Source organism: Bufo bufo, chromosome 9 (genome assembly GCF_905171765.1).
Source record: "Bufo bufo chromosome 9, aBufBuf1.1, whole genome shotgun sequence".
NCBI lineage: Eukaryota > Metazoa > Chordata > Amphibia > Anura > Bufonidae > Bufo > Bufo bufo.
The window spans coordinates 147,519,194-147,544,695 of record NC_053397.1 but is presented as its reverse complement, the minus strand read 5'-3'; the positions used below and the strand labels follow the sequence as shown (position 1 = coordinate 147,544,695).

The following is a 25,502-nucleotide window of genomic DNA, read 5'->3' as shown; positions in this document are numbered from 1 at the left end:
AACATTTGAGGTGAAGGCCTGAAGGTTTGCAAACCCCATAAAACATTGTAGTGAGGGCCTACAGCTGAGCAGACGTATGAAGCATTGGAGGTGAGTGCCTACAGCTGAGCAGACCGTATGAAACTTTGGAGGTGAGGGCCTACAGGTGAGCGAACCCCATAAAACATTGTAGTGAGGGCCTTATGGTGAGCAAACCCCATAAAACTTTGTAGTGAGGGCCTACAGCTGAGAAGACCGTATAAAACATTGGAGGTGAGGGCCTACAGGTGAGCTAACCCCATAAAACACTGTAGTGAGGGCCTTATGGTGAGCAAACCCCATAAAACTTTGCAGTGAGGGCCTACAGCTGAGCAGACCGTATGAAACATTGGAGGTGAGAGCCTGAAGGTAAGCAAACCCCATAAAACATTGTAGTGAGGGACTACAGCTGAGCAGACCGTATGAAACATTGGACGTGAAGTTCCTGAAGTTGAGCGAACCCCATAAAACATTGTAGTGAGGGCCTACAGGTGAGCAGACCGTATGAAACATTGGAAGTGAGGGCCTACAGCTGAGCAAACCACATAAAACACTGAAGTGAGGGCCTACAGGTGAGAAGACCATATGAAACATTGTAGTGATGGCCTGAGGGTGAGCAAACCCCATAAAACATTGTAGTGAGGGCCTACAGGTGAGCGAACCCCATAAAACATTGGAGTGAGGGCCTACAGCTGAGCAGAATGTAAGAAACATTGGAGGTGAGGGTCTGAAGGTGAGCAAACCCCATAAAACATTGTAGTGAGGGCCTACAGCTGAGCAGACCATATGAAACATTTGAGGTGAGGGCCTTATGGTGAGCAAACCCCATAAAACATTGGAGGTGAGGGTCTACAGCTGAGCAGACCGTATGAAACATTGGAGGTGAGGGCCTACAGCTGAGCAGACCGTATGAAACATTGGAGATGAGGGCCTGAAGGTCAGCAAACCCCATAAAACATTGTAGTGAGGGCCTACAGCTGATCAGACCATATGAAACAGTGGATGTGAGGGCCTGAAGGTGAGCAAACCCCATAAAACATTGTGGTGAGCGCCTGTAGCTGAGCAGACGTATGAAACATTGGAGGTGAGGGCCTACAGCTGAGCAAACCATATGAAACATTGGAGGTGAGGGCCTACAGGTGAGCGAACCCCATAAAACATTGTAGTGAGGGCTTTATAGTGAGCAAACCCCATAAAACATTGTAGTGAGAGCCTATATCTGAGCAGACCATATGAAACATTGGAGGTGAGGGCGTGAAGGTAAGCAAACCCCATAAAACATTGTAGTGAGGGCCTACAGCTGAGCAGACCGTATGAAACATTGGACGTGAGGTTCCTGAAGTTGAGCGAACCCCATAAAACATTGTAGTAAGGGCCTACAGGTGAGCAGACCGTATGAAACATTGAAGATGAGGGCCTACAGCTGAGCAGACCATATGAAACATTGGAGGTGAGGGCCTACAGCTGAGCAGATCATATGAAACATTGGAGATGAGGGCCTACAGGTGAGCGAACCCCATAAAACATTGTAGTGAGGGCCTTATGGTGAGCAAACCCCATCAAACATTGTAGTGAGGGTCTACAGCTGAGCAGACCGGATGAAGCATAGGAGGTGAGGGCCTACAAGTGAGTGAACCCCATAAAACATTGTAGTGAGGACCTACAGCTGAGCAGACGTATGAAACATTGGAGGTGAGGGCCTACAGGTGAGCAGACCGTATGAAGCATTGGAGTGAGGGCCTACAGGTCAGAAGACAGTATGAACCATTGCACTGAGGGCATATATACTGTATGGAACAGGAGGAGGAGGAGGATGAGCAAACGAGATTCAAACATATACCCTTTTTTGGAGGTGAAAAGGGTGCATCTGAATCTTGTGGATTGAGTACATTATAAAGCATACATTTAAATTGAGTGTTTGTTCCTCATTAGCTCAGCGTTCCTTTGGTGGCGTGGAGAAGTCAGGGGCAATCCAGGCCTTTTTCATTTTTATCTGAGTCAACCTGTAAGCATTGCCAGTGAACAAGCGGATACGCTTATCTGTTATGATGCCACCAGCAGCACTAATTACACGTTCAGACAAAACGCTGGCGACAGGGCAGGCCAACACCTCCAAGTCGTTGAGCGCAAGTTCGTGCCACGTGTCCAGCTTGGACACCCAGTAGTTGTAAGGCACTGAGGGATCATTTAGGATGCTGACACGGTCTGCTATGTATTCCTTCACCATTTTCCAAAACTTTTCCCTCCTTGTACCCCTAGGCCGCGCTTCAGGGTAAGGTTGCTGGTGGGGTGTCATGAAAGTGTCCAATGCCTTGGAGAGTGTTGCCCTGCCTTTGTTCGAACTGCTGTGTTTTCCCATTGTCTCCCTTCCCCAGTTGCCTAAGGAAGTACAGACTGTCGCCAGCGTTGTCAGATGGAAAATTCCGGAGCAATCTCTCAACAAGTACCTTCCGGTATTGCACCATTTTACTCGTCCCTTCCACCACAGGAATGAGAGATGAGAAGTTTTCTTTGTAGCGGGGGCCGAGAAGGGTGAACACCCAGTAATCCGTGTTATCTGAAATGCATATAACGCGAGAGTCGCGGGTAAGGCAGCCTAACATGAATTCAGCCATGTGTGCCAGAGTAAAAACAGGCAAGATGTTGACATCAGGATGACTCTCCATCTCCTCTTCCTCCTCCTCCTCCTCCTCCTCTTCGGCCAATCCACGCTGAACAGATGGAATTAAAGTTCCATGGGTACTAGCCTCAGTAGCAGAGGCAACAGTCTCCATCTCCTCTTCCTCCTCCTCTTCGGCCCATCCACGCTGAACAGATGGAATTAAAGTTCCATGGGTACTAGCCTCAGTAGCAGAGGCAACAGTCTCCATCTCCTCCTCCTCCTTCTCTTCACGGTCCAATTCGTGCTGAGAAGACGAACTGTGGGTGGTCTGGGTATCACCCTATGAGATGTCCTCCCCCAATTCCTCGTCTGCCACATTCAGAGCGTCGTCCTTAATTGTGAGCAGCGATCGTTTGAGTAGACACAGCAGTGGGATGGTTACGCTGATAATAGCGTTATCGCCATTAACATACAGTTGCAAGAAAAAGTATGTGAACCCTTTGGAATGATATGGATTTCTGCACAAATTGGTCATAAAATGTGATCTGATCTTCATCTAAGTCATAACAATAGACAATCACAGTCTGCTTAAACTAATAACACACAAATAATTTAATGTTACCATGTTTTTATTGAACGCACAATGTAAACATTCACAGTGCAGGTGGAAAAAGTATGTGAACCCTTGGGTTTAATAACTGGTTGAACCTTCTTTGGCAGCAATAACTTCAACCAAACGTTTCCTGTAGTTTCAGATCAGATGTGCACAACGGTCAGGAGTAATTCTTGACCATTCCTCTTTACAGAACTGTTTCAGTTCAGCATTATTCTTGGGATGTCTGGTGTGAATCGCTTTCTTGAGGTCATGCCACAGCATCTCAATCGGGTTGAGGTCAGGACTCTGACTGGGCCACTACAGAAGGCGTATTTTCTTCTGTTTAAGCCATTTTGTTGTTGATTTACTTCTATGCTTTGGGTCGTTGTCCTGTTGCAACACCCATCTTCTGTTGAGCTTCAGCTGGTGGACAGATGGCCTTAAGTTCTCCTGCAAAATGTCTTGATAAACTTGGGAATTCATTTTTCCTTCGATGATAGCAATCCATCCAGGGCCTGACGCAGCAAAGCAGCCCCAAACCATGATGTCCCCACCACCACAATTGGGATGAGGTTTTGATGTTGGTGTGCTATGCCTCTTTTTCTCCCCACAAAGTGTTGTGCGTTTCTTCCAAACAACTCAACTTTGGTTTCATCTGTCCACAGAATATTTTGCCAGTACTGCTGTGGAACTGTCACGGATGGTGTACAGGAAACAAGACAATACAATATAAACAATGACTCACTGGATCCACAACTAAGGAACAAAAGGGAGACCCCTGCAAGAGACCTGCCGCTCTCCCTTATTGCTCAGCCTATGCGACCACCCCAAAGGTGGATGGGCGCATATCCACGTACCTCGACTATCTTACACTTGAAGGCCCTACAATAGTGAGGGGACACGACCACCGGCTCCCTACACAGACACGGAGGGAGTCAGGGTCACCTGGATCCAGAAAACAGAAAATCATAAATACATAAACAGAACTTATCTTGCAGACGACTGTGGACTGGGAACTGGGAACTGGGAACAGCATGCACACACACTCCAGGAAGTTGTAACAGCCGCACACTACTGCATTATGGGGAGGAACTTAAAGGGTAGCAATCAATCCAACTGCGTGACAGCTGAGATAGACTAACGAGATGAGAAACTAAACCAAAACAAAGAAATTCAAGGAGGAGGATCTGAGAAGCTCCTGTGAGCACTTCTCAGCTGTCTGGCTGTGACAGTACCCCTCCCTCTAGGAGTGGACTCTGGACACTCAGAGCCCACCTTCTCAGGATGGGACCTATGGAAAGCCCTGATGAGACGAGAGGCCTTAATGTCCGTCGCTGGGACCCACATCCTCTCCTCAGGACCATAACCCTCCCAATGAACCATAACCCTCCCAATGAACGAGGTACTGGAGGGAACCGCGGACAAGACGAGAATCCACAATCCTAGAGACCTGAAATTCAAGATTTCCATCAACCATAATCGGAGGAGGAGGCAAAGGCGAGGGTACAATAGGTTGAACATAAGGTTTCAATAAGGACTTATGAAAAACATTATGGATCTTCCAAGTCTGAGGAAGATCAAGACGGTAGGCAACAGGATTGATGACAGACAGGATCTTGTAAGGCCCAATAAACCTAGGACCCAACTTCCAGGAGGGAACCTTCAATTTGATATTCTTGGTAGACAACCACACCAGATCACCAACATTCAGGTCCGGACCAGGCACACGTCTCTTATCCGCCACACGCTTATATCTCTCACTCATGCTCTTTAGATTATCCTGAATCTTTTGCCAAATAGATGACAAAGACGAGGAGAATCTGTCCTCATCAGGCAAACCAGAAGAGCCCTCTCCCGAGAAAGTCCCAAACTGCGGATGGAACCCATATGCACCAAAAAATGGTGACTTATCAGAGGACTCCTGACGACGGTTATTTAAAGCAAACTCAGCAAGGGACAAAAAAGAACACCAATCCTCCTGATTCTCCGCCACAAAACAGCGCAGATATGTCTCCAGATTCTGATTGACGCGCTCCGTCTGGCCATTCGACTGCGGATGGAAAGCAGAAGAGAATGACAACCGAACCCCCAAGCGAGAACAGAAAGCCTTCCAGAATCTGGAAACAAACTGCGTGCCCCTATCAGAGACTATGTCTGAAGGAATCCCATGTAATTTGACAATGTGGTCAATAAATGCCTGCGCCAGCGTCTTAGCATTGGGCAAACCAGGAAAAGGGATAAAATGCACCATTTTGCTAAAACGGTCCACCACCACCAGAATCACAGACTTCCCCGAGGAACGAGGCAAGTCCGTTATGAAGTCCATGGACAGATGTGTCCAAGGACGGGAAGGAATGGGCAAAGGAAGGAGAGGACCTGATGGCCGTGAATGAGGGACCTTGGCACGAGCGCAAGTCTCGCAAGCTGCCACAAAACCCTCAACCGACTTACGAAGCCCATGCCACCAGAATCTCCGAGCGATGAGATCCAGTGTGGCTCTTGCCCCCGGGTGCCCAGCAAGGACCGTGTCGTGGTGTTCTTTAAAAATCTTGTGTCTCAAAGCGAGAGGCACAAACAACCTCCCAGGAGGACAAAGATCAGGAGCTTCTGACTGGGCTGCCTGCACCTCTGCCTCCAATTCAGGAAAAAGAGCAGAGACCACCACACCTTCAGCCAAAATGGGACCCGGGTCTTCAAAATTCCCACCTCCCGGAAAACAACGTGACAGGGCATCTGCCTTCACATTCTTAACCCCAGGGCGGAACGTAACAACAAAATTAAACCTTGAAAAGAACAAAGACCATCTGGCCTGTCTCGGGTTCAGACGCTTGGCTGACTCCAAGTAGGCCAGATTTTTATGGTCAGTAAACACGGTAATAGGGTGTCTGGCTCCCTCTAGCCAATGGCGCCATTCCTCAAAAGCCAACTTGATGGCCAACAATTCCCTATCTCCCACATCATAATTTCTCTCTGCGGAGGAGAGTTTCTTTGAGAAAAAGGCACACGGTTGCCATTTGGCAGGAGAGGAACCCTGAGACAAGACCGCACCCACCCATACCTCAGAAGCATCAACCCTCAACTATGAAGGGTAACAAAATATCAGGTTGTACTAGGATGGGAGCGGAAGCAAAACTCTCCTTGATATTAGAAAAGGCCTTACGCGCCTCTACCGACCAGGAAGAAAAATCTACTCCCTTTCTGGTCATATCAGTGAGTGGTTTAACAACAGAGGAATAATTCAAAATAAATTTCCTGTAATAATTGGCAAAGCCCAAAAAACGCATCAGCGCCTTCTGATTCTCAGGAAGCTCCCACTCAAGCACAGCGCGGACCTTTTCGGGGTCCATGCGAAAACCAGAAGCGGAGACAAGAAACCCCAGAAATTGGATTTCTGGAACCGCAAACACACATTTTTCCAGTTTCGCGTATAATTTATTCTCCCGCAGGATGAGCAAGACCTGACGTAAGTGTTCCTTATGAGTCTTGAAATCAGGAGAAAAAATCTAAATGTCATCCAAATACACTAATACAAATTTTCCCATTAAATGATAAAAAATGCTGTTGACGAAATGCTGCAAAACGGCTGGGGCATTCATCAAACCAAAAGGCATAACCAAATTCTCAAAATGGCCCTCAGGGGTATTGAAAGCCGTCTTCCATTCGTCTCCTTCTCTGACCCTAACCAGGTTGTATGCCCCTCTTAGGTCTAATTTGGAAAAGACTTTAGCCCCAACAACCTGGTTAAACAGGTTCGGGATCAGAGGAAGCGGATAAGGATCACGAATAGTGATACTGTTCAGCTCCCTGAAATCCAGACAAGGTCTTAAAGAACCATCTTTTTTCTTAACAAAGAAAAAACCAGTGGCAACAGGTGACTTCGAGGGTCGTATGTGTCCTTTTCTCAAACTCTCAGAGATATAAGCACGCATAGCGACCCTCTCAGGTTGGGAGAGATTGTATAAACGAGATTTAGGCAGCTTGGCGCCTGGGATGAGATTAATAGGGCAATCAAACTCCCTGTGCGGAGGTAAACCCTGAACTCCACTCTCAGAGAAGACATCCAAAAATTCATAGAGGAAAGGTGGTACAGTCTTAGTAGAAACCTCAGAAACAGATGTTATGAGGCAATTCTCTCTGCAAAAGTCACCCCAACCATTTATTTGCCTCGCTTGCCAATCAATGGTGGGGTTATGTTTAGTGAGCCAGGGTAGCCCCAACACTAGAGGAGTAGGCAAACCGCTAAGGACGAAACATGACACATCCTCAACATGAGCATCACTCACAATTAAACGGATATTGTGAACTATGCCCTTTAACCACCTCAGCCCCCAGTGCTTAAACACCCTGAAAGACCAGGCCACTTTTTACACTTCTGACCTACACTACTTTCACCGTTTATTGCTCGGTCATGCAACTTACCACCCAAATGAATTTTACCTCCTTTTCTTCTCACTAATAGAGCTTTCATTTGGTGGTATTTCATTGCTGCTGACATTTTTACTTTTTTTGTTATTAATCGAAATTTAACGATTTTTTTGCAAAAAAATGACATTTTTCACTTTCAGTTGTAAAATTTTGCAAAAAAAACGACATCCATATATAAATTTTGCTCTAAATTTATTGTTCTACATGTCTTTGATAAAAAAAAAATATTTGGGTAAAAAAAAAAAATGGAAAGAAGAGACCCCAAGGTATTTGCTGATGGGCATAGTGAGTTCATGGAAGTTTTTATTTTTTGTCACAAGTTAGTGGAATATGAGACTTTGTATGAAAAAATAAAAATAAAAAATCAGCATTTTCCACTAACTTGTGACAAAAAATAAAAAATTCTAGGAACTCGCCATGCCCCTCACCGAATACCTTGGGGTGTCTTCTTTCCAAAATGGGGTCACTTGTGGGGTAGTTATACTGCCCTGGCATTCTAGGGGCCCAAATGTGTGGTAAGGAGTTTGAAATCAAATTCTGTAAATAATGACCTGTGAAATCCGAAAGGTGCTCTTTGGAATATGGGCCCCTTTGCCCACCTAGGCTGCAAAAAAGTGTCACACATCTGGTATCTCCGTACTCAGGAGAAGGTGGGGAATGTGTTTTGGGGTGACATTTTACATATACCCATGCTGGGTGAGAGAAATATCTTGGCAAAAGACAACTTTTCCCATTTTTTTATACAAAGTTGGCATTTGACCAAGATATTTATCTCACCCAGCATGGGTATATGTAAAAAGACACCCCAAAACACATTCCTCAACTTCTCCTGAATACAGAGATACCAGATGTGTGACACTTTTTTGCAGCCTAGGTGGGCAAAGGGGCCCATATTCCAAAGAGCACCTTTCGGATTTCACAGGTCATTATTTACAGAATTTGATTTCAAACTCCTTACCACACATTTGGGCCCCTAGAATGCCAGGGCAGTATAACTACCCCACAAGTGACCCCATTTTGGAAAGAAGACACCCCAAGGTATTCCGTGAGGGGCATGGCGAGTTCCTAGAATTTTTTATTTTTTGTCACAAGTTAGTGGAAAATGCTGATTTTTTATTTTTATTTTTTCATACAAAGTCTCATATTCCACTAACTTGTGACAAAAAATAAAAACTTCCATGAACTCACTATGCCCATCAGCGAATACCTTGGGGTCTCTTCTTTCCAAAATGGGGTCACTTGTGGGGTAGTTATACTGCCCTGGCATTCTAGGGGCCCAAATGTGTGGTAAGGAGTTTGAAATCAAATTCTGTAAAAAATGACGAGTGAAATCCGAAAGGTGCTCTTTGGAATATGGGCCCCTTTGCCCACCTAGGCTGCAAAAAAGTGTCACACATCTGGTATCTCTGTATTCAGGAGAAGTTGAGGAATGTGTTTTGGGGTGTCTTTTTACATATACCCATGCTGGGTGAGATAAATATCTTGGTCAAATGCCAACTTTGTATAAAAAAATGGGAAAAGTTGTCTTTTGCCAAGATATTTCACTCACCCAGCATGGGTATATGTAAAATGACACCCCAAAACACATTCCCCAACTTCTACTGAATACGGAGATACCAGATGTGTGACACTTTTTTGCAGCCTAGGTGGTCAAAGGGGCCCATATTCCAAAGAGCACCTTTCGGATTTCACTCGTCATTTTTTACAGAATTTGATTTCAAACTCCTTACCACACATTTGGGCCCCTAGAATGCCAGGGCAGTATAACTACCCCACAAGTGACACCATTTTGGAAAGAAGAGACCCCAAGGTATTCGCTGATGGGCATAGTGAGTTCATGGAAGTTTTTATTTTTTGTCACAAGTTAGTGGAATATGAGACTTTGTATGAAAAAAAAAAAAATCATCATTTTCCACTAACTTGTGACAAAAAATAAAGAATTCTAGGAACTCGCCATGCCCCTCACGGAATACCTTGGGGTGTCTTCTTTCCAAAATGGGGTCACTTGTGGGGTAGTTATACTGCCCTGGCATTTTCCAGGGGCCCTAATGTGTGGTAAGTAGGTAAATGACCAGTGAAATCCGAAAGGTGCTCTTTGGAATGTGGGCCCCTTTGCCCACCTAGGCTGCAAAAAAGTGTCACACATGTGGTATCGCCGTATTCAGGAGACGTTGGGGAATGTGTTTTGGGGTGTCTTTTTACATATACCCATGCTGGGTGAGAGAAATATCTTGGCAAAAGACAACTTTTCCCATTTTTTTATACAAAGTTGGCATTTGACCAAGATATTTATCTCACCCAGCATGGGTATATGTAAAATGACACCACAAAACACATTCCCCAACTTCTCCTGAGTACGGCGATACCAGATGTGTGACACTTTTTTGCAGCCTAGATGCGCAAAGGGGCCCAAATTCCTTTTAGGAGGGCATTTTTAGACATTTGGATACCAGACTTCTTCTGACGCTTTGGGGCCCCTAGAATGCCAGGGCAGTATAAATACCCCACATGTGACCCCATTTTGGAAAGAAGACACCCCAAGGTATTCAATGAGGGGCATGGCGAGTTCATAGAAATTTTTTTTTTTTTGGCACAAGTTAGCGGAAATTGATATTTTTTATTTTTTTCTCACAAAGTCTCCCGTTCCGCTAACTTGGGACAAAAATTTCAATCTTTCATGGACTCAATATGCCCCTCACGGAATACCTGGGGGTGTCTTCTTTCCGAAATGGGGTCACATGTGGGGTATTTATACTGCCCCTGGCATTCTAGGAGCCCTAAAGCGTGAGAAGAAGTCTGGAATATAAATGTCTAAAAATTTTACGCATTTGGATTCCGTGAGGGGTATGGTGAGTTCATGTGAGATTTTATTTTTTGACACAAGTTAGTGGAATATGAGACTTTGTAAGAAAAAAAAATAAAAATTCTGCTAACTTGGGCCAAAAAAATGTCTGAATGGAGCCTTACAGAGGGTGATCAATGACAGGGGGGGTGATCAATGACAGGGGGAGTGATCAATGACAGGGGTGGTGATCAGGGAGTCTATATGGGGTGATAACCACAGTCATTGATCACGCCCGTGTAAGGCTTCATTCAGACGTCCGTATGCGTTTTGCGGATCCGATCCATCTATCAGTGCATCCGTAAAAATCATGCGGACATCTGAATGGAGCTTTACAGGGGGGTAATCAATGACAGGGGGGGTGATCAATGACAGGGGGGTGATCAGGGAGTCTATATGGGGTGATAACCACAGTCATTGATCATGCCCCTGTAAGGCTTCATTCAGACGTCCGGATGCGTTTTGCGGATCCGATCCATCTATCAGTGCATCCGTAAAAATCATGCGGACATCTGAATGGAGCTTTACAGGGGGTTGATCAATGACAGGGGGGTAATCAATGACAGGGGGGTGATCAGGGAGTCTACATGGGGTGATCACCACAGTCATTGATCATGCCCCTGTAAGGCTTTATTCAGACGTCCGTATGCGTTTTGCGGATCCGATTCATCTATCAGTGGATCCGTAAAAATCATGCGGACATCTGAATGGAGCTTTACAGGGGGTTGATCAATGACAGGGGTGTAATCAATGACAGGGGGGTGATCAGGGAGTCTATATGGGGTGATAACCACAGTCATTGATCACGCCCCTGTAAGGCTTCATTCAGACGTCCGTATGCGTTTTGCGGATCCGATCCATCTATCAGTGGATCCGTTAAAAATCATGCGGACATCTGAATGGAGCTTTACAGGGGGGTAATCAATGACAGGGGGGGTGATCAATGACAGGGGGGTGATCAGGGAGTCTATATGGGGTGATCACCACAGTCATTGATCATGCCCCTGTAAGGCTTCATTCAGACGTCCGGATGCGTTTTGCGGATCCGATCCATCTATCAGTGCATCCGTAAAAATCATGCGGACATCTGAATGGAGCTTTACAGGGGGTTGATCAATGACAGGGGTGTAATCAATGACAGGGGGGTGATCAGGGATTCTATATGGGGTGATCAGGGGCTAATAAGGGGTTAATAAGTGACGGGGGGGGGTGTAGTGTAGTGTAGTGGTGCTTGGTGGGACTTTACTGAGCTACCTGTGTCCTCTGGTGGTCGATCCAAACAAAGGGGACCACCAGAGGACCAGGTAGCAGGTATATTAGACGCTGTTATCAAAACAGCGTCTAATATACCTGTTAGGGGTTAAAAAAAACACATCTCCAGCCTGCCAGCGAACGATCGCCGCTGGCAGGCTGGAGATCAACTCTCTTACCTTCCGTTCCTGTGAGCGCGCGCGCCTGTGTGCGCGCGTTCACAGGAAATCCCGGCTCACGCGAGATGACGCGTATATGCGTCGCTGAGCGCAGGGCTGCCACCTCCGGAACGCGAATCTGCGTACAGCGGTCCGGAGGTGGTTAATGATTTCTGAGAAAGTGGAGCTGAATCAATAGCAAAAACAGGAATATCCTTTCCCAAAGTGCATACCTGGAAACCATGAGTTATTGCAAATTGATTATCAATGAGGTTGACAGCTGCTCCACTATCCACAAAAATTTCACAAAAAATGCTCTTGCTCTCTAGTGCCACCCTAGCAGGCAGGACAAAACGGGAACTACAAGCAAACGGAAAACCTTCAATCTCCGCCTCAACCCTGCCAATAGTAACAGACGGAACATTTTTAAAAGATTTTTTCCTTTTTGTCTCTTTATTACTCCCAGAAAACTGCCTGAATCTCCCAGAGGGACAAACATTTGCCAAATGATTTATACCTCCACAACAAAAACAAACCCTCCCATGGGGGCTGAATCTTCTATTGTCTGAGGCAATCAACCCCAGCTGCATGGGTTCCTGCTCAGAAGGGGCTGACAGCGACTGAGACCCCTGCGCACAGAATGAGACCGCTGCACTGTCCCGGGACTGAGTATGACAGGAAGGAGAGATCTCTCCTCTCTCACTAAGACGCCTGTCAATACGAATGGCCTGAGACATAGCAGAGTCCAGGGAGATTGGCCCTCTCATGAAAGGCAAATGCATCTTTCAATCTCTCTGAAAGACCCTGGCAAAATTGACTTCGGAGTGCAGATCATTCCAACCCGTATCTGCTGCCCATCTCGAAATTCTGAGCAGTATATCTCTGCGGATTGTTTACCCTGGCATAACAGACGTAGACTAGACTCAGCCAGAGCAATACGATCCGGATCATCATATATCTGACCCAGGGCTAAAAAGAATTCATCCACTGAACGGAGGGGCCGTGCCCCCTCCGGCAGCGAAAAGGCCCAGGACTGAGCGTTACCCCTGAGCAGCGATATAATGATCCCCACCCTCCGTTCTTCATCCCCAGAAGAATGGGGAAGAAGGTGAAAATGGAGTTTGCAAGCCTCTCTAAAACGCACAAAATTCTCACTACCCCCGGAGAACGTATCCGGGAGCGAGATCTTAGGCTCAGCACAAACTCCATGAACGCAAGCTGAACCGGTCACTTGAAACTGAGAAAAAATCCTACGGAGATCAGCTACCTCCAATGAAAGACCCTGGAGGCGTTCAGCCAAAAGTGAAACAGAATCCATGCTTGAGACGGTTTTGGCGGCTGATAATGTCACGGATGGTGTACAGGAAACAAGACAATACAATATAAACAATGACTCACTGGATCCACAACTAAGGAACAAAAGGGAGACCCCTGCAAGAGACCTGCGCTCTCCTTATTGCTCAGCCTATGCGACCACCCCAAAGGTGGATGGGCGCATATCCACGTACCTCGACTATCTTACACTTGAAGGCCCTACAATAGTGAGGGGACACGACCACCGGCTCCCTACACAGACACGGAGGGAGTCAGGGTCACCTGGATCCAGAAAACAGAAAATCATAAATACATAAACAGAACCTATCTTGCAGACGACTGTGGACTGGGAACTGGGAACTGGGAACAGCATGCACACACACTCCAGGAAGTTGTATCAGCCGCACACTACTGCATTATGGGGAGGAACTTAAAGGGTAGCAATCAATCCAACTGCATGACAGCTGAGATAGACTAACGAGATGAGAAACTAAACCAAAACAAAGAAATTCAAGGAGGAGGATCTGAGAAGCTCCTGTGAGCGCTTCTCAGCTGTCTGGCTGTGACAGGAACATCCAGGTGCTCTTGTTGCAAACTGTAAACGTGCAGCAATAGGTTTTTTTGGACAGCAGTGGCTTCCTCTGTGGTATCCTCCATGAAATCCATTCTTGTTTAGTGTTTTACGTATCGTAGATTCGCTAACAGGGATGTTAGCATATGCCTGTCACGGACTGTGACTGATCCAGACAGGTCTGGGAGGAGAAGGTCGCAGCGACTTGCTACTCGCGATAGCTTGTGAGTTTGCTCCGTGGTTCAGGGTATGTCATCCGGGGTTTTGCCTTGTGAACCTTTTTGTCCTGACTGGGAGTTTGTAGGCATCCTTCTCAGGTGAGTCCTGTCTGCCACTCCAGCTACTATATTAGTTTCAGTTTCACTTGCAGTCATTGACAGATATAGTCCTTACTTCCAGTGCTATTCTGACCTTTGAAGGAGATCGTTTGGCGGTGTTGCTGTGGAGCTCTTGTCTGGCGTGGACTGTCGTCATTGGGATCCACCTTCTCTGCTCTTGACTGGATAAGTCTATCTCTGCTGTTGATTGTTTGTTTGTTGCTGTCTTCCCCTGTTGTTCTCCTAGACACCAGTGATGGTGACTAGTGCTCCCATCGGGCCTTTCCCCAGTCTAGTCTTGTTAGGGTGACTGAGGGTTTAGGCATCCTGCAACGCTGCACGGGTTCACACCCCGTCTAGGGTATCAGGGCAGACAGGTGCCAGCTTAGGGTTAGTCAGGGGTGGCCATTCTATTTCCCATCCGTAGATAAGGGTCCCCCTTCCCTCCATCTGGTGCGACACGACTGCTGCGGGGATAAGCGGTCGTGACAATGCCAGAGACTTTTGTAAGTCTTTAGCTGACACTCTAGGATTCTTCTTCACCTCATTGAGAAGTCTGCGCTGTGCTCTGCAGTCATCTTTACAGGATGACCACTCCTAGGGAGAGTAGCAGCAGTGCTGAACTTTCTCCATTTATAGACGATTTGTCTTACCGTGGACTGATGAACAGCAAGGCTTTTGGAGATACTTTTATAACCCTTTCGAGCTTTATGCAAGTCAACAATTCTTAATTGTAGGTATTCTGAGAGCTCTTTTTGTGCGATGCATCATTCACATCAGGCAATGCTTCTTGTGAAAAGCAAACCCAGAACTGGTGTGTGTTTTTTATAGGGCAGGGCAGCTGTAACCAACACCTCCAATCTCATCTCATTGATTGGACTCCAGTTGCCTGACACCTCACTCCAATTAGCTCTTGGGGATGTCATTAGTCTAGGGGTTCACATACTTTTTCCACCTGCACTGTGAATGTTTACATGGTGTGTTCAATAAAAACATGGTAACATTTAATTCTTTGTGTGTTATTAGTTTAAGCAGACTGTGATTGTCTATTGTTGTGACTTAGATGAAGATCAGATCACATTTTATGACCAATTTGTGCAGAAATCCATATCATTCCAAAGGGTTCACATACTTTTTCTTTCAACTGTATATAGTGAAAATCAGTATATATACACATTTCACTAAATCAGCACCCAGTTTTCTTGTCTGCGGTTTAAAACGTTAATCGCAGTGCATTGCATTTCTGTACTGTCTCTACGCTTCAGGCCCATATATTGGGAATAATATAGTCATAAATATAAACAACATCATAAAACAGTGTCTGTACTGCAAATTACAATAATCTGTGGCTAAAATACTGTCCAAAATCTGTTCTGTTCTGTGTCATATACTGCCCTGTATCTGAAAACTGTATTTTGTGGACAGTAAAAAGAAAAGCGTCACAACCAGTAAAAAATCCATAAATATGAAGAAGACCAGCACTAAGGGGCGGGGAAGTGGGCGTTATGCTGATGGTTCAGGCAGAGGTCTTGGCACTGGGCGCAATGAAACTGTGCCTGCTGCCAGTGCACCAAAAAAAAAGCACCCGATGATGTGTTCCGGCCAGCCAATCACTGTAATGCCAGTAGAAAACATGGCTAATGGCATTACAGTGATGGCAATACTTTCCAGCATGTTTATTGGCTGCTTAGAAGGCGCCAAACGTGCGGGGAGGAGACTCGAGCATGGCGCTCGAGCACATTTGGTACTCGGCCGAACGCTCAGATCTGCCGAGCATAGCGATGCTCGAGCCGAACCGGTACTCGGCCGAGAATGCTCGCTCATCACTACTTAAAAAAAACCATTTTGTGCCACTAGGGAACATCAGCCAGACGTCCAGGGTTACAGAGACATGCAGGATGCCAACCCAGATCTTCAGTTAAAATGCTTTAACTGGCAGTGGGAGTGCCACTCAACTGTATCCATGTCCTCAGGATACTGATGGCAGAGCAGGGAGTCATAGACTCCCTACACTACCAGGTGGTGCAATGATGTGACTGTATTTTGTCTCCTGCGCCAAAGTGCTGACTACTGAGGCCTCAGCTAAGCCCTTTAAGCGATTGGGTAAGTTGAGTGAAGATTTATTATTTTCTGTGAGGTGGGCACTATAAATGAAGTGGGAGCCCTGTAACATATGAGGGGGACTATAAACTAGAAGGGGGCACTATAACAGGTGAAGTGATGCAATAACCTGTGAGAGGGCACTTTTACCTATGAGGCAACACAAAGATGGTACTGTTACTGATCTGGGGAAGAAAAGGGTGGTATTATTAATAATGCCTCCTTCTGCCGTCAAACAGTAATAAAAGTTTCTGCTCCCCACACAATAAAAATACCCACCTTTATTATGTTCTAGGAGTCACAAAGGTTGGATTATTACATTGTAGGAAGCAAAAGGGGGCATTATTATTATGTTGGGGCACAAAAGTGGGCATTTTTACTGTGTGCGTTCTCAAGGGAGCACTATTATATCACTATTTTAACTAAACAATCTTATTTTACTAGGATAGAACATGTGGGCTATATTACCCTGTGGGGTAGAACAAGTGGCATTATTACTCTGTGAGGCACAAAAGTGCACTATTACTGTGCTAGTGGCGGTGACATACCTTTATGGCGGTTTGTGCATAGCCGTAGCACTCTAAAAGTACCTTTGGAGGCACCAATGGGGCTAAAGATGCAATCCAAGCAAAACTGATACACTGAGTTATGACCAGTGTTGGGCCCTGAGTTGCTGCGTTGCACACGGATTCAAAGACACCAAATATAAAAAGGGTTTGTAATCATTTCACTAATACTTTTATGCAGTTAGAGAAGAAAAACATGAATTATGACTAGATATATACACAGATAACAAAATTTGCTGCTAAATTTCTCATACAGTCACACAGATAGGGTATATTCACATATAGCCATGGCAGCGTGCACCTGCACATTGGGATGTGCTGACTGACCCCCTTTTTTTGCAGTTGTACTGAGCTGGGGGTGTGGCTGACACCAGTATAAAGCTGTAGCCTGCTCACATTGTATTTATTGGAAGCCATTTGGCACCAGGAGAAGTATAGAGTAGACTCAGCATGCATGTTGGTACCTGGATTTAATGGAGGCCGTTATGGCACCAAAAAATGGTAAAAAGCAGAGTGGACCCAGCATGCATGTGGAACCTGTACTCCCTAAATTTTATGGTGGCCATTATGGCACATAACAGGTAGTATTTAGTGTTGGTTCCTGTCTTATAGAGATCGCCTTGATGTTTGGCAGACGGGTCTAAATCATTTTGTACAAAATGTATTTGCCAAGAATCTCAAATTTGCAAAATAAGCGTACCATTAGCACCAGAATGTTTTCTATAATTATGGCATTATTGTACTTTATTTGTTCTTCAGAGTGCTGCTACATTGTCTTTTTTTCTGTATATACACATCGCATACTTGTTGCACAAATTTCTCAGACAATGGCAAGCACACTTCTGCAAGCCCCTTTCTAATGAATTTGAGAGCTGCAGAAACTTCTGTAATAAATCTGTTGTAAAAGCCATCAATCAGGCATAAAAGAACAATGTGTGCAACAAATAGTTTAAGGTTTTCTTTACTGTCTCCTTTACTCCTTGCAGCAAACTTATCAGCGCCTGGGAGTTGCCACTTACCTTTTCAAGCTTTTCCAACATTGCTTGTCCTGTCCCTGTGGTTTTAGGTTCCCTGCTGGACCATAAGTTGTGAGGTCCCATGAGAGCTGCTGTCTTTCACTGGTCGCAGTGGTCACATCTGATAAAACGGTGGGTCACTGTTTATCTGCTGCCACCTGCTGCTGACAGGGTGGGCATAGTTCATGTGCCATCTGCTGTACATAACTGTAAGGCTATTTGCTGCAATTCACTGGTATAATAGACATACAGTTAGGTCCATTTGCAGGAAGTGACTTTATCACTGTTACACTTTACTAAATAAACTTGTTCACCGGATAGACAGTCATGTATCCTCTGAGATCTCATTGCAAATTGATTAATCATAAGCAAATATTTGATAAATAAAAATTTTGAATGGTCTTACTCGAAGTGAACCTCTTTCACAGTATTCAATAACACCATATATCATAGCGTCCTTCTTCACAGTTCCATAGAATTTTGTCAGGTTGTAATAATCTATCTGTAGAAGCTGAAGAGTTACAATCGGCTTAATTCAGTTATGAATAGAACTAGTACAGTTACATAGATTTCAGGTTTATAGGGAAACGTATGTAGGAAAAAGTTTAATGTGACATGTAGAGTGCTGCAGAATATGTTGGCACAATATTGGGCCACTTGCACACAGTGCAGAATATGTGTGGTTTTTCCTTGCGGATGCTTAGTGCTTACCAGCAAAGTGTATGAGATTATACAAACGTTAACATACAGTATACAATCTCAATGATACAGGTTTGCCACCCCATAATAATTTACTAATAACTTGCAAAGGAGGGGAAGCTAAAAAAACACAAAAAAACTTTATTAAATCAAAACTCAATTGGGAAAAGGTGAATAAAACCAGTGCTATTCGCACCAATGGAAATAATTATGTAATCAATCAAATCTAGTGATCCAATATTCAAGGCTCAGGGGTAAACCTGACTGCCCCTTTAGATACCTATCCCTAGGCTAGGTGATGCGGTAATATTAGCCAGCAAAAATGGACAAGACTCGGGGTATTGTTATCAAACCCAAACATCCATAATCACTGCCAATATGGAAGTTATTTCAGTGGAGACTGTTGTTAATCTACATTAATGTGCCCACATCTCTCTTGTTACTGATGAGCACAAGCTGATTTATCACACACACACTGCAATACATGCAGCTAGCAAGCAGCTAATACAGTCCCACATTGAAATGTAACTTTAGAAAATAAAATAAAAGTTGCCTCATATCTCTAACAGGCTACACATCAAATAATGTCCAAGGGCTCCAGGCGTTTCTGCAAACAAAGATGCCTCATCAGGCGCCCGTAATGTAACCTAATGCTTTGAGCCAGAAACAAAGTCTGAAAAAGGCAGTAGGAATGTGCGGGCCCCTCTCACACGGCGCTAGAATGGCCATTTTATGTATCTATTTATTTGTTTTATCGGTTTCAATAAAGATATATTTTCGTATATATACAGTACAGACCAAAGTTTGGACACACCTTCTCATTCAAAGAGTTTTCTTTATTTTCAGGACTATGAAAATTGTAGATTCACACTGAAGGCATCAAAACTATGAATTAAGACATGTTGAATTATATACATAACAAACAAGTGTGAAACAACTGAAAATATGTCATATTCTAGGTCAGTGATGGTGAACCTTTTTAGAGATCGAGTTCCCAAACTGCAATCCAAAAACCCACTTATTTATGGCAAAGTGCCAACACGGCAATTTAACCTGAATACTACAGTGCAATATAGTACATCTTCCATGTACTAATCATTTAGCTATGATAGCCTGTCTACATTCAATGTGCTGCCTGTGCTGTTCACAGTGCGCCCTGCACTGATGAATGTCAGAAAAAGTCTAAAGTATATTGGTACACCATTGCCTTTTACCAGGGTGTGGGTGCCCACAGAGAGGGCTCAGAGTGCCGCCTTTGGCACCGTGCCATAGGTTCGCCACCACTGTTCTAGGTTCTTCAAAGTAGCCACCTTTTGCTTTGATTACTGCTTTCCACACTCTTGGCATTCTCTTGATGAGCTTCAAGAGGTAGTCCCCTGAAATGGTTTTCACTTCACAGGTGTGCCCTGTCAGGTTTAATAAGTGGGATTTCTTGCCTTTATAAATGGGGTTGGGACCATCAGTGGCATTGAGGAGGAAGTCAGATGGATACACAGCTGATAGTTCTACTGAATAGACTGTTAGAATTTGTATTATGGCAAGAAAAAAGCAGCTAAGTAAAGAAAAACGAGTGGCCATCATTACTTTAAGAAATGAAGGTCAGTCAGTCAGTCGAAAAATTGGGAAAACTTTGAAAGTAAGGGTTATTTGACCATGAAGGAGAGTGATGGGGTACTGCCCTAGATGACCTGGCCTCCACAGTCACCGGACCTGAACCCAATCGAGATGGTTTGGGGTGAGTTGGACCGCAGAGTGAAGGCAAAAGGGCCAACAAGTGCTAAGCATCTCTGGGAACTCCTTCAAGACTGTTGGAAGACCATTTCAAGGGACTACCTCTTGAAGCTCATCAAGAGAATGCCAAGAGTGTGCAAAGCAGTAATCAAAGCAAAAGGTGGCTACTTTGAAGAACCTAGAATATGACATATTTTCAGTTGTTTCACACTTGTTTGTTATGTATATAATTCCACATGTGTTAATTCATAGTTTTGATGCCTTCATAGTCATGAAAATAAAGAAAACTCTTTGAATGAGAAGGTGTGTCCAAAGTTTTGGTCTGTACTGTATATATTTTGGATAATAGAAATAAGGCGGCTCACCTCCCAAACCAAATGGAATTAGGTGCTCACGTTAATGTTTACCCCAAAAAACAAAGATAAAGTGAATGTATGTATAAAACAGGCACTCAAGTCATAAGTTGGTGCATCGAAAACATTTATATAAACATGCCACTATAACAGTTAAAATAACATTTAAAATAACATTTAAAACAATTTTATATAATAAAAAAACCAATATGTAAAATTCGAATGATCTTCGATCGATATTATAGTCGACTTGATGGTGTAGATCGATATTATAATCGACTCTTGGATCTAATATGAGATAATCAGTGTCCAGAAAAATCGATCTCAAGAGCATCGACTATTTGAAGAATCTTCAAGGGCATCGACTATTTAAGAAAAGTCATAGAAAATACTGGAGAGGCAGTGAACTTTTCAAATAATGTTCCCAATGTTGGCATATAAAATCACTTGTACTTTGTTGTTAGCAGCTTGATAAAACATATGGAAAGGTTAAGCTGTCCTCTTTACTGTGTCTTCACCACTGCTGGTGGTTTTAGTTCGACAGAATAGACCGCACGCTTAATCAGCGATATTTTCTTTTCCCATTAGCTTTAGTTGTATCTCTCAAAACTTTCAAATAGTGATCTGGTTTTTCAATGGTGATCACATACCTGGTGGCGTCCTCACGTGGCATCCCACGTGATTTCTATATGTCACCCTCTTTACAGATTGCAGCGCGCTGTTTCCTTCGGATTGAAGTCTGTAAATACTGTAGTAAGATTATGCATACGCGTTTCGAGGTTTACACACCTCTTCATCAGTGGTGTGTAACCTCGAAACGCGTATGGCATAATCTGACTACAGTATTTACAGACTTCAATCCGAAGGAAACAGCGCGCTGCAATCTGTAAAGAGGTGACGTATAGAAATCACGTGAGACGCCACCAGGTAAGTGATCACCATTTGAAAAAACAGGATCACTATTTGAAAGTTTTGAGAGATTCAACTAAAGCTAATGGGAAAAGAAAATATCGCTGATTAAGCGTGCGGTGTATTCTGTCGAACTAAAACCACCCGCAGTGGTGAAGACACAGAAAAGAGATTGCTTATCCTTTTCCATATGTTTATCAAGCTGCTAACAAACAAAGTACAAGTGGTTTTATATGCCACCATTGAGAACATTATTTGAAAAGTTCACTGCCTCTCCAGTATTTTCTGTGGCTTTTCTTAATAGTCGATGCCCTTGAAGATTCTTCAAATAATCGATGCTCTTGAGATCGATTTTTCTGGACACTGATTATCTCATATTAGATCCAAGAGTCGATTCTAATATGGATCTACACCATCAAAGTCGACTATAATATCGATCGAAGATCATTCGAATTTTACATATTGTTTTTACATATTGTTTTTTATTATATAAAATTGTTTTTAAATGTTATTTTAAATGTTATTTTAACTGTTATAGTGGGCATGTTTATATAAACGTTTTTGATGCACCAACCTCTGACTCGAGTGCCCGTTTTATACATACATATACAGTACAGACCAAAAAGTTTGGACACACCTTTCTCATTCAAAGAGTTTTCTTTTATTTTCATGACTATGAAAATTGTAGATTCACAACTGAAGGCATAAAAACTATGAATAAACACATGTTGAATTATATACATAACAAACAAGTGTGAAACAACTGAAAATATGTTATATTCTAGGTTCTTCAAAGTAGCCACCTTTTGCTTTGATTACTGCTTTGCACACTCTTGGCATTCTCTCGATGAGCTTCAAGAGGTAGTCCCCTGAAATGGTTTTCACTTCACAGGTGTGCCCTGTCAGGTTTAATAAGTGGGATTTCTTGCCTTATAAATGGGGTTGGGACCATCAGTTGCATTGAGGAGAAGTCAGGTGGATACACAGCTTATAGTCCTACTGAATAGACTGTTAGAATTTGTATTATGGCAAGAAAAAAGCAGCTAAGTAAGAAAAACGAGTGGCCATCATTACTTTAAGAAATGAAGGTCAGTCAGTCAGCCGAAAAATTGGGAAAACTTTGAAAGTAAGGGCTATTTGACCATGAAGGAGAGTGATGGGGTGCTGCGCCAGATGACCTGGCCTCCACAGTCACCGGACCTGAACCCAATCGAGATGGTTTGGGGTGAGCTGGACCGCAGAGTGAAGGCAAAAGGGCCAACAAGTGCTAAGCATCTCTGGGAACTCCTTCAAGACTATTGGAAGACCATTTCAGGGGACTACCTCTTGAAGCTCATCAAGAGAATGCCAAGAGTGTGCAAAGCAGTAATCAAAGCAAAAGGTGGCTACTTTGAAGAACCTAGAATATGACATATTTTCAGTTGTTTCACACTTGTTTGTTATGTATATAATTCCACATGTGTTAATTCATAGTTTTGATGCCTTTATAGTCATGAAAATAAAGAAAACTCTTTGAATGAGGTGTGTCCAAACCTTTGGTCTGTACTGTATATATATATATATATATATAATATATACAGTACAGACCAAAAGTTTGGACACACCTCATTCAAAGAGTTTTCTTTATTTTCATGACTATAAAGGCATCAAAACTATGAATTAACACATGTGGAATTTTAAAAAAATGTATTTCTCTGCTTTTAAGACGGATAGCGATACCTCATAAAATAGTTATTAATTAATATTCCCCATATGTCTATGTTGGCATAAAGATTTTGCATTTTAGAAGCAATTTAGAAAATTTTTAAGAAAATTTCCAAACCCACTTTTTTAAGTACTAATTCAGTTATGAAGTTACTTTGTGACTTCAATAAGAATTAAAGGAAAATGGAGGCAAAATTTTACTTTTTTTGCAGATTTTACATTTTTATCAATTTTTCCTGTAGCACAGAAAGAGTTAACAGCCAAACAAAACTTAATATTTATTACCCTGATTCTGCAGTTTACAGAAACACCCCCATCTGTGGTCGTAAAACAGCTGTATGGGCACACAGCAGGGCGCAGAAGGGAAAAAGCACCATATGGATTTTGAACAGCAGATTTCACGGGAATAATTTTAAGTTGCCATGTCACATTTGAAGATCCCCCGATGCACCCCTACAGTAGAAACTCGCAAAAAGTGACCCAGCCTAAGTCTGAGTTCACATCACCGTTTAGCTGTTTTCCATTCTGATCCGTCAGAAGAACAGAAAAAAAACTGATCCGTTTGATCAAAAATGGGCGCTAAGAGCTTCCATTTTTCCATTTATAGTAGGTATAATGCCACTTTAATTTAGAGTGATCCCCATTTCTCAGCTCTATTGTTTGTATGTGTAAAGTTGTGCAGCCATTTTTTTTATCAACTGTTATTTTGAGTATCAGTTATGATCAGATTGCATCAGTTTGTGTCACCTCCAACAGAGATTATTTTTAATGGGAGAAAAAGTCCTGCATGCTGTACTTTTTCTCCCGTCAAAAAAAAAAGAAGAAAAAGATCACTGAAGGAAGTGACACAAACTGATGTAAACTGATCAATGATCATAACTAGGACTCCCCCTCATAACGGAAACGGGACGGATCCGTTTTGCAGCCCATAGACTTCTATTATGATGGAATGATTAACGGAATGCCTCTAAAGGCATTTCGTAATGCATTCCATCATAGAATTGCATTTTGGTCCATGGTAACGGAATCCATAACGCAATTCACCTTTTACCGACAAACGAAGTGTGAACGAATTTTCAAAATATGAAATTCGCTTATCTCTAATCATAACTGATGCTCAAAAAAGATGGATGTTATTTTTACTGCTAACTGAGCATAACTGATGCTCAAAATAACTGATCAGAAGAAAGCTAATCGGTAATGTGAACTCAGCCTAAGGCCTCCTGCACACGACCGTATGGCTTTTTCAGTGTTTTCCGGTCCGTTTTTCACGGATCCGTTGTTCCATTTTTTGTTTCCGTTGTGTTTCCGTTTCTGTTCCGTTTTTCCGTTCAGTTTTTCCGTATGGCATATACAGTATACAGTAATTACATAGATAAAAATTGGGCTGGGCATAACATTTTCAATAGATGGTTCCGCAAAAAACGAACGGAAACGGAAGACTACGGATGCATTTCCGTATGTGTTTAATTTTTTTTGCGGACCCATTGATTTGAATGGAGCCACGGAACGTGATTTGCGGGCAATTATAGGACATGTTCTATCTTTAAACGGAACGGAAAAAAACGGAAAATACGGAAACGGAATGCATACGGAGTACATTCCGTTTTTTTATTGCGGAACAATTGAAATGAATGGTTCCGTATACGGAACGCAAAAAACGGCCAGTAAACGGGGGAAGAAAAAAAAACGGCCGTGTGCAGGAAGCCTAAGGCCTCAATGCACACGACTTTTGTTTTGGTCTGCATCCAAGCCCCAGTATTTGCAGGCTTGGATGTGAACCCATTCACTTCAACGGGCAGCAAAAGATGCGGTCTGCAATCCGTGTGCTGTGCCCATCTGAAGGTCTGTTATGTTGGTGCCTAGAAAAAGTATACCTGTTCTATTGTTGTCCGTTTTGCGGACAAGATAGGCAGTTTTAAATAATGGTTGTCCGCGCCGTTCCGCAAATTGCGGAACGCACACGGACGGACATCCGTGTTTGCGGATCCACAATTTGCGGACTGCAAAACACATAACAGTCGTGTGCATGGGGCCTAAAACATATATTCATAAAACCTTCATATCTATGAATTTCAATAATACAATATGAGATCACTTTTGCAATTGAGGCCAAATGAATGATTGTATGATGGTTTCATGATGCATGTTTTTATTGTGATACATTGATCTTGGCTACACTGTTTTTCTATGTATATTTAATTACACCCAGTAATTATGTGGCTCCCAGTGACAGCAAGGTGAGACTATCTAATACACCTGCTATCCTCTCCAACATGGCTGTGGGTAAGGACTAGCAAGGGCCAAAACGCATTGCTGGTGGATTTCATA

The 25,502-nt window shown here is 43.4% G+C and overlaps 1 protein-coding gene across 1 annotated transcript in view; it reads right to left on the bottom strand.

Annotated features, from left to right (window-relative positions):
* The window catches only part of GUCY2C (guanylate cyclase 2C), a 715,850-nt gene that overhangs the window by 200,914 nt on the left and 489,434 nt on the right, over positions 1–25,502 (bottom strand). Inside the window, 1 exon segment of the mRNA XM_040408779.1 lies at positions 18,182–18,286. Within this exon segment, the coding sequence (XP_040264713.1) occupies positions 18,182–18,286 (105 nt within the window).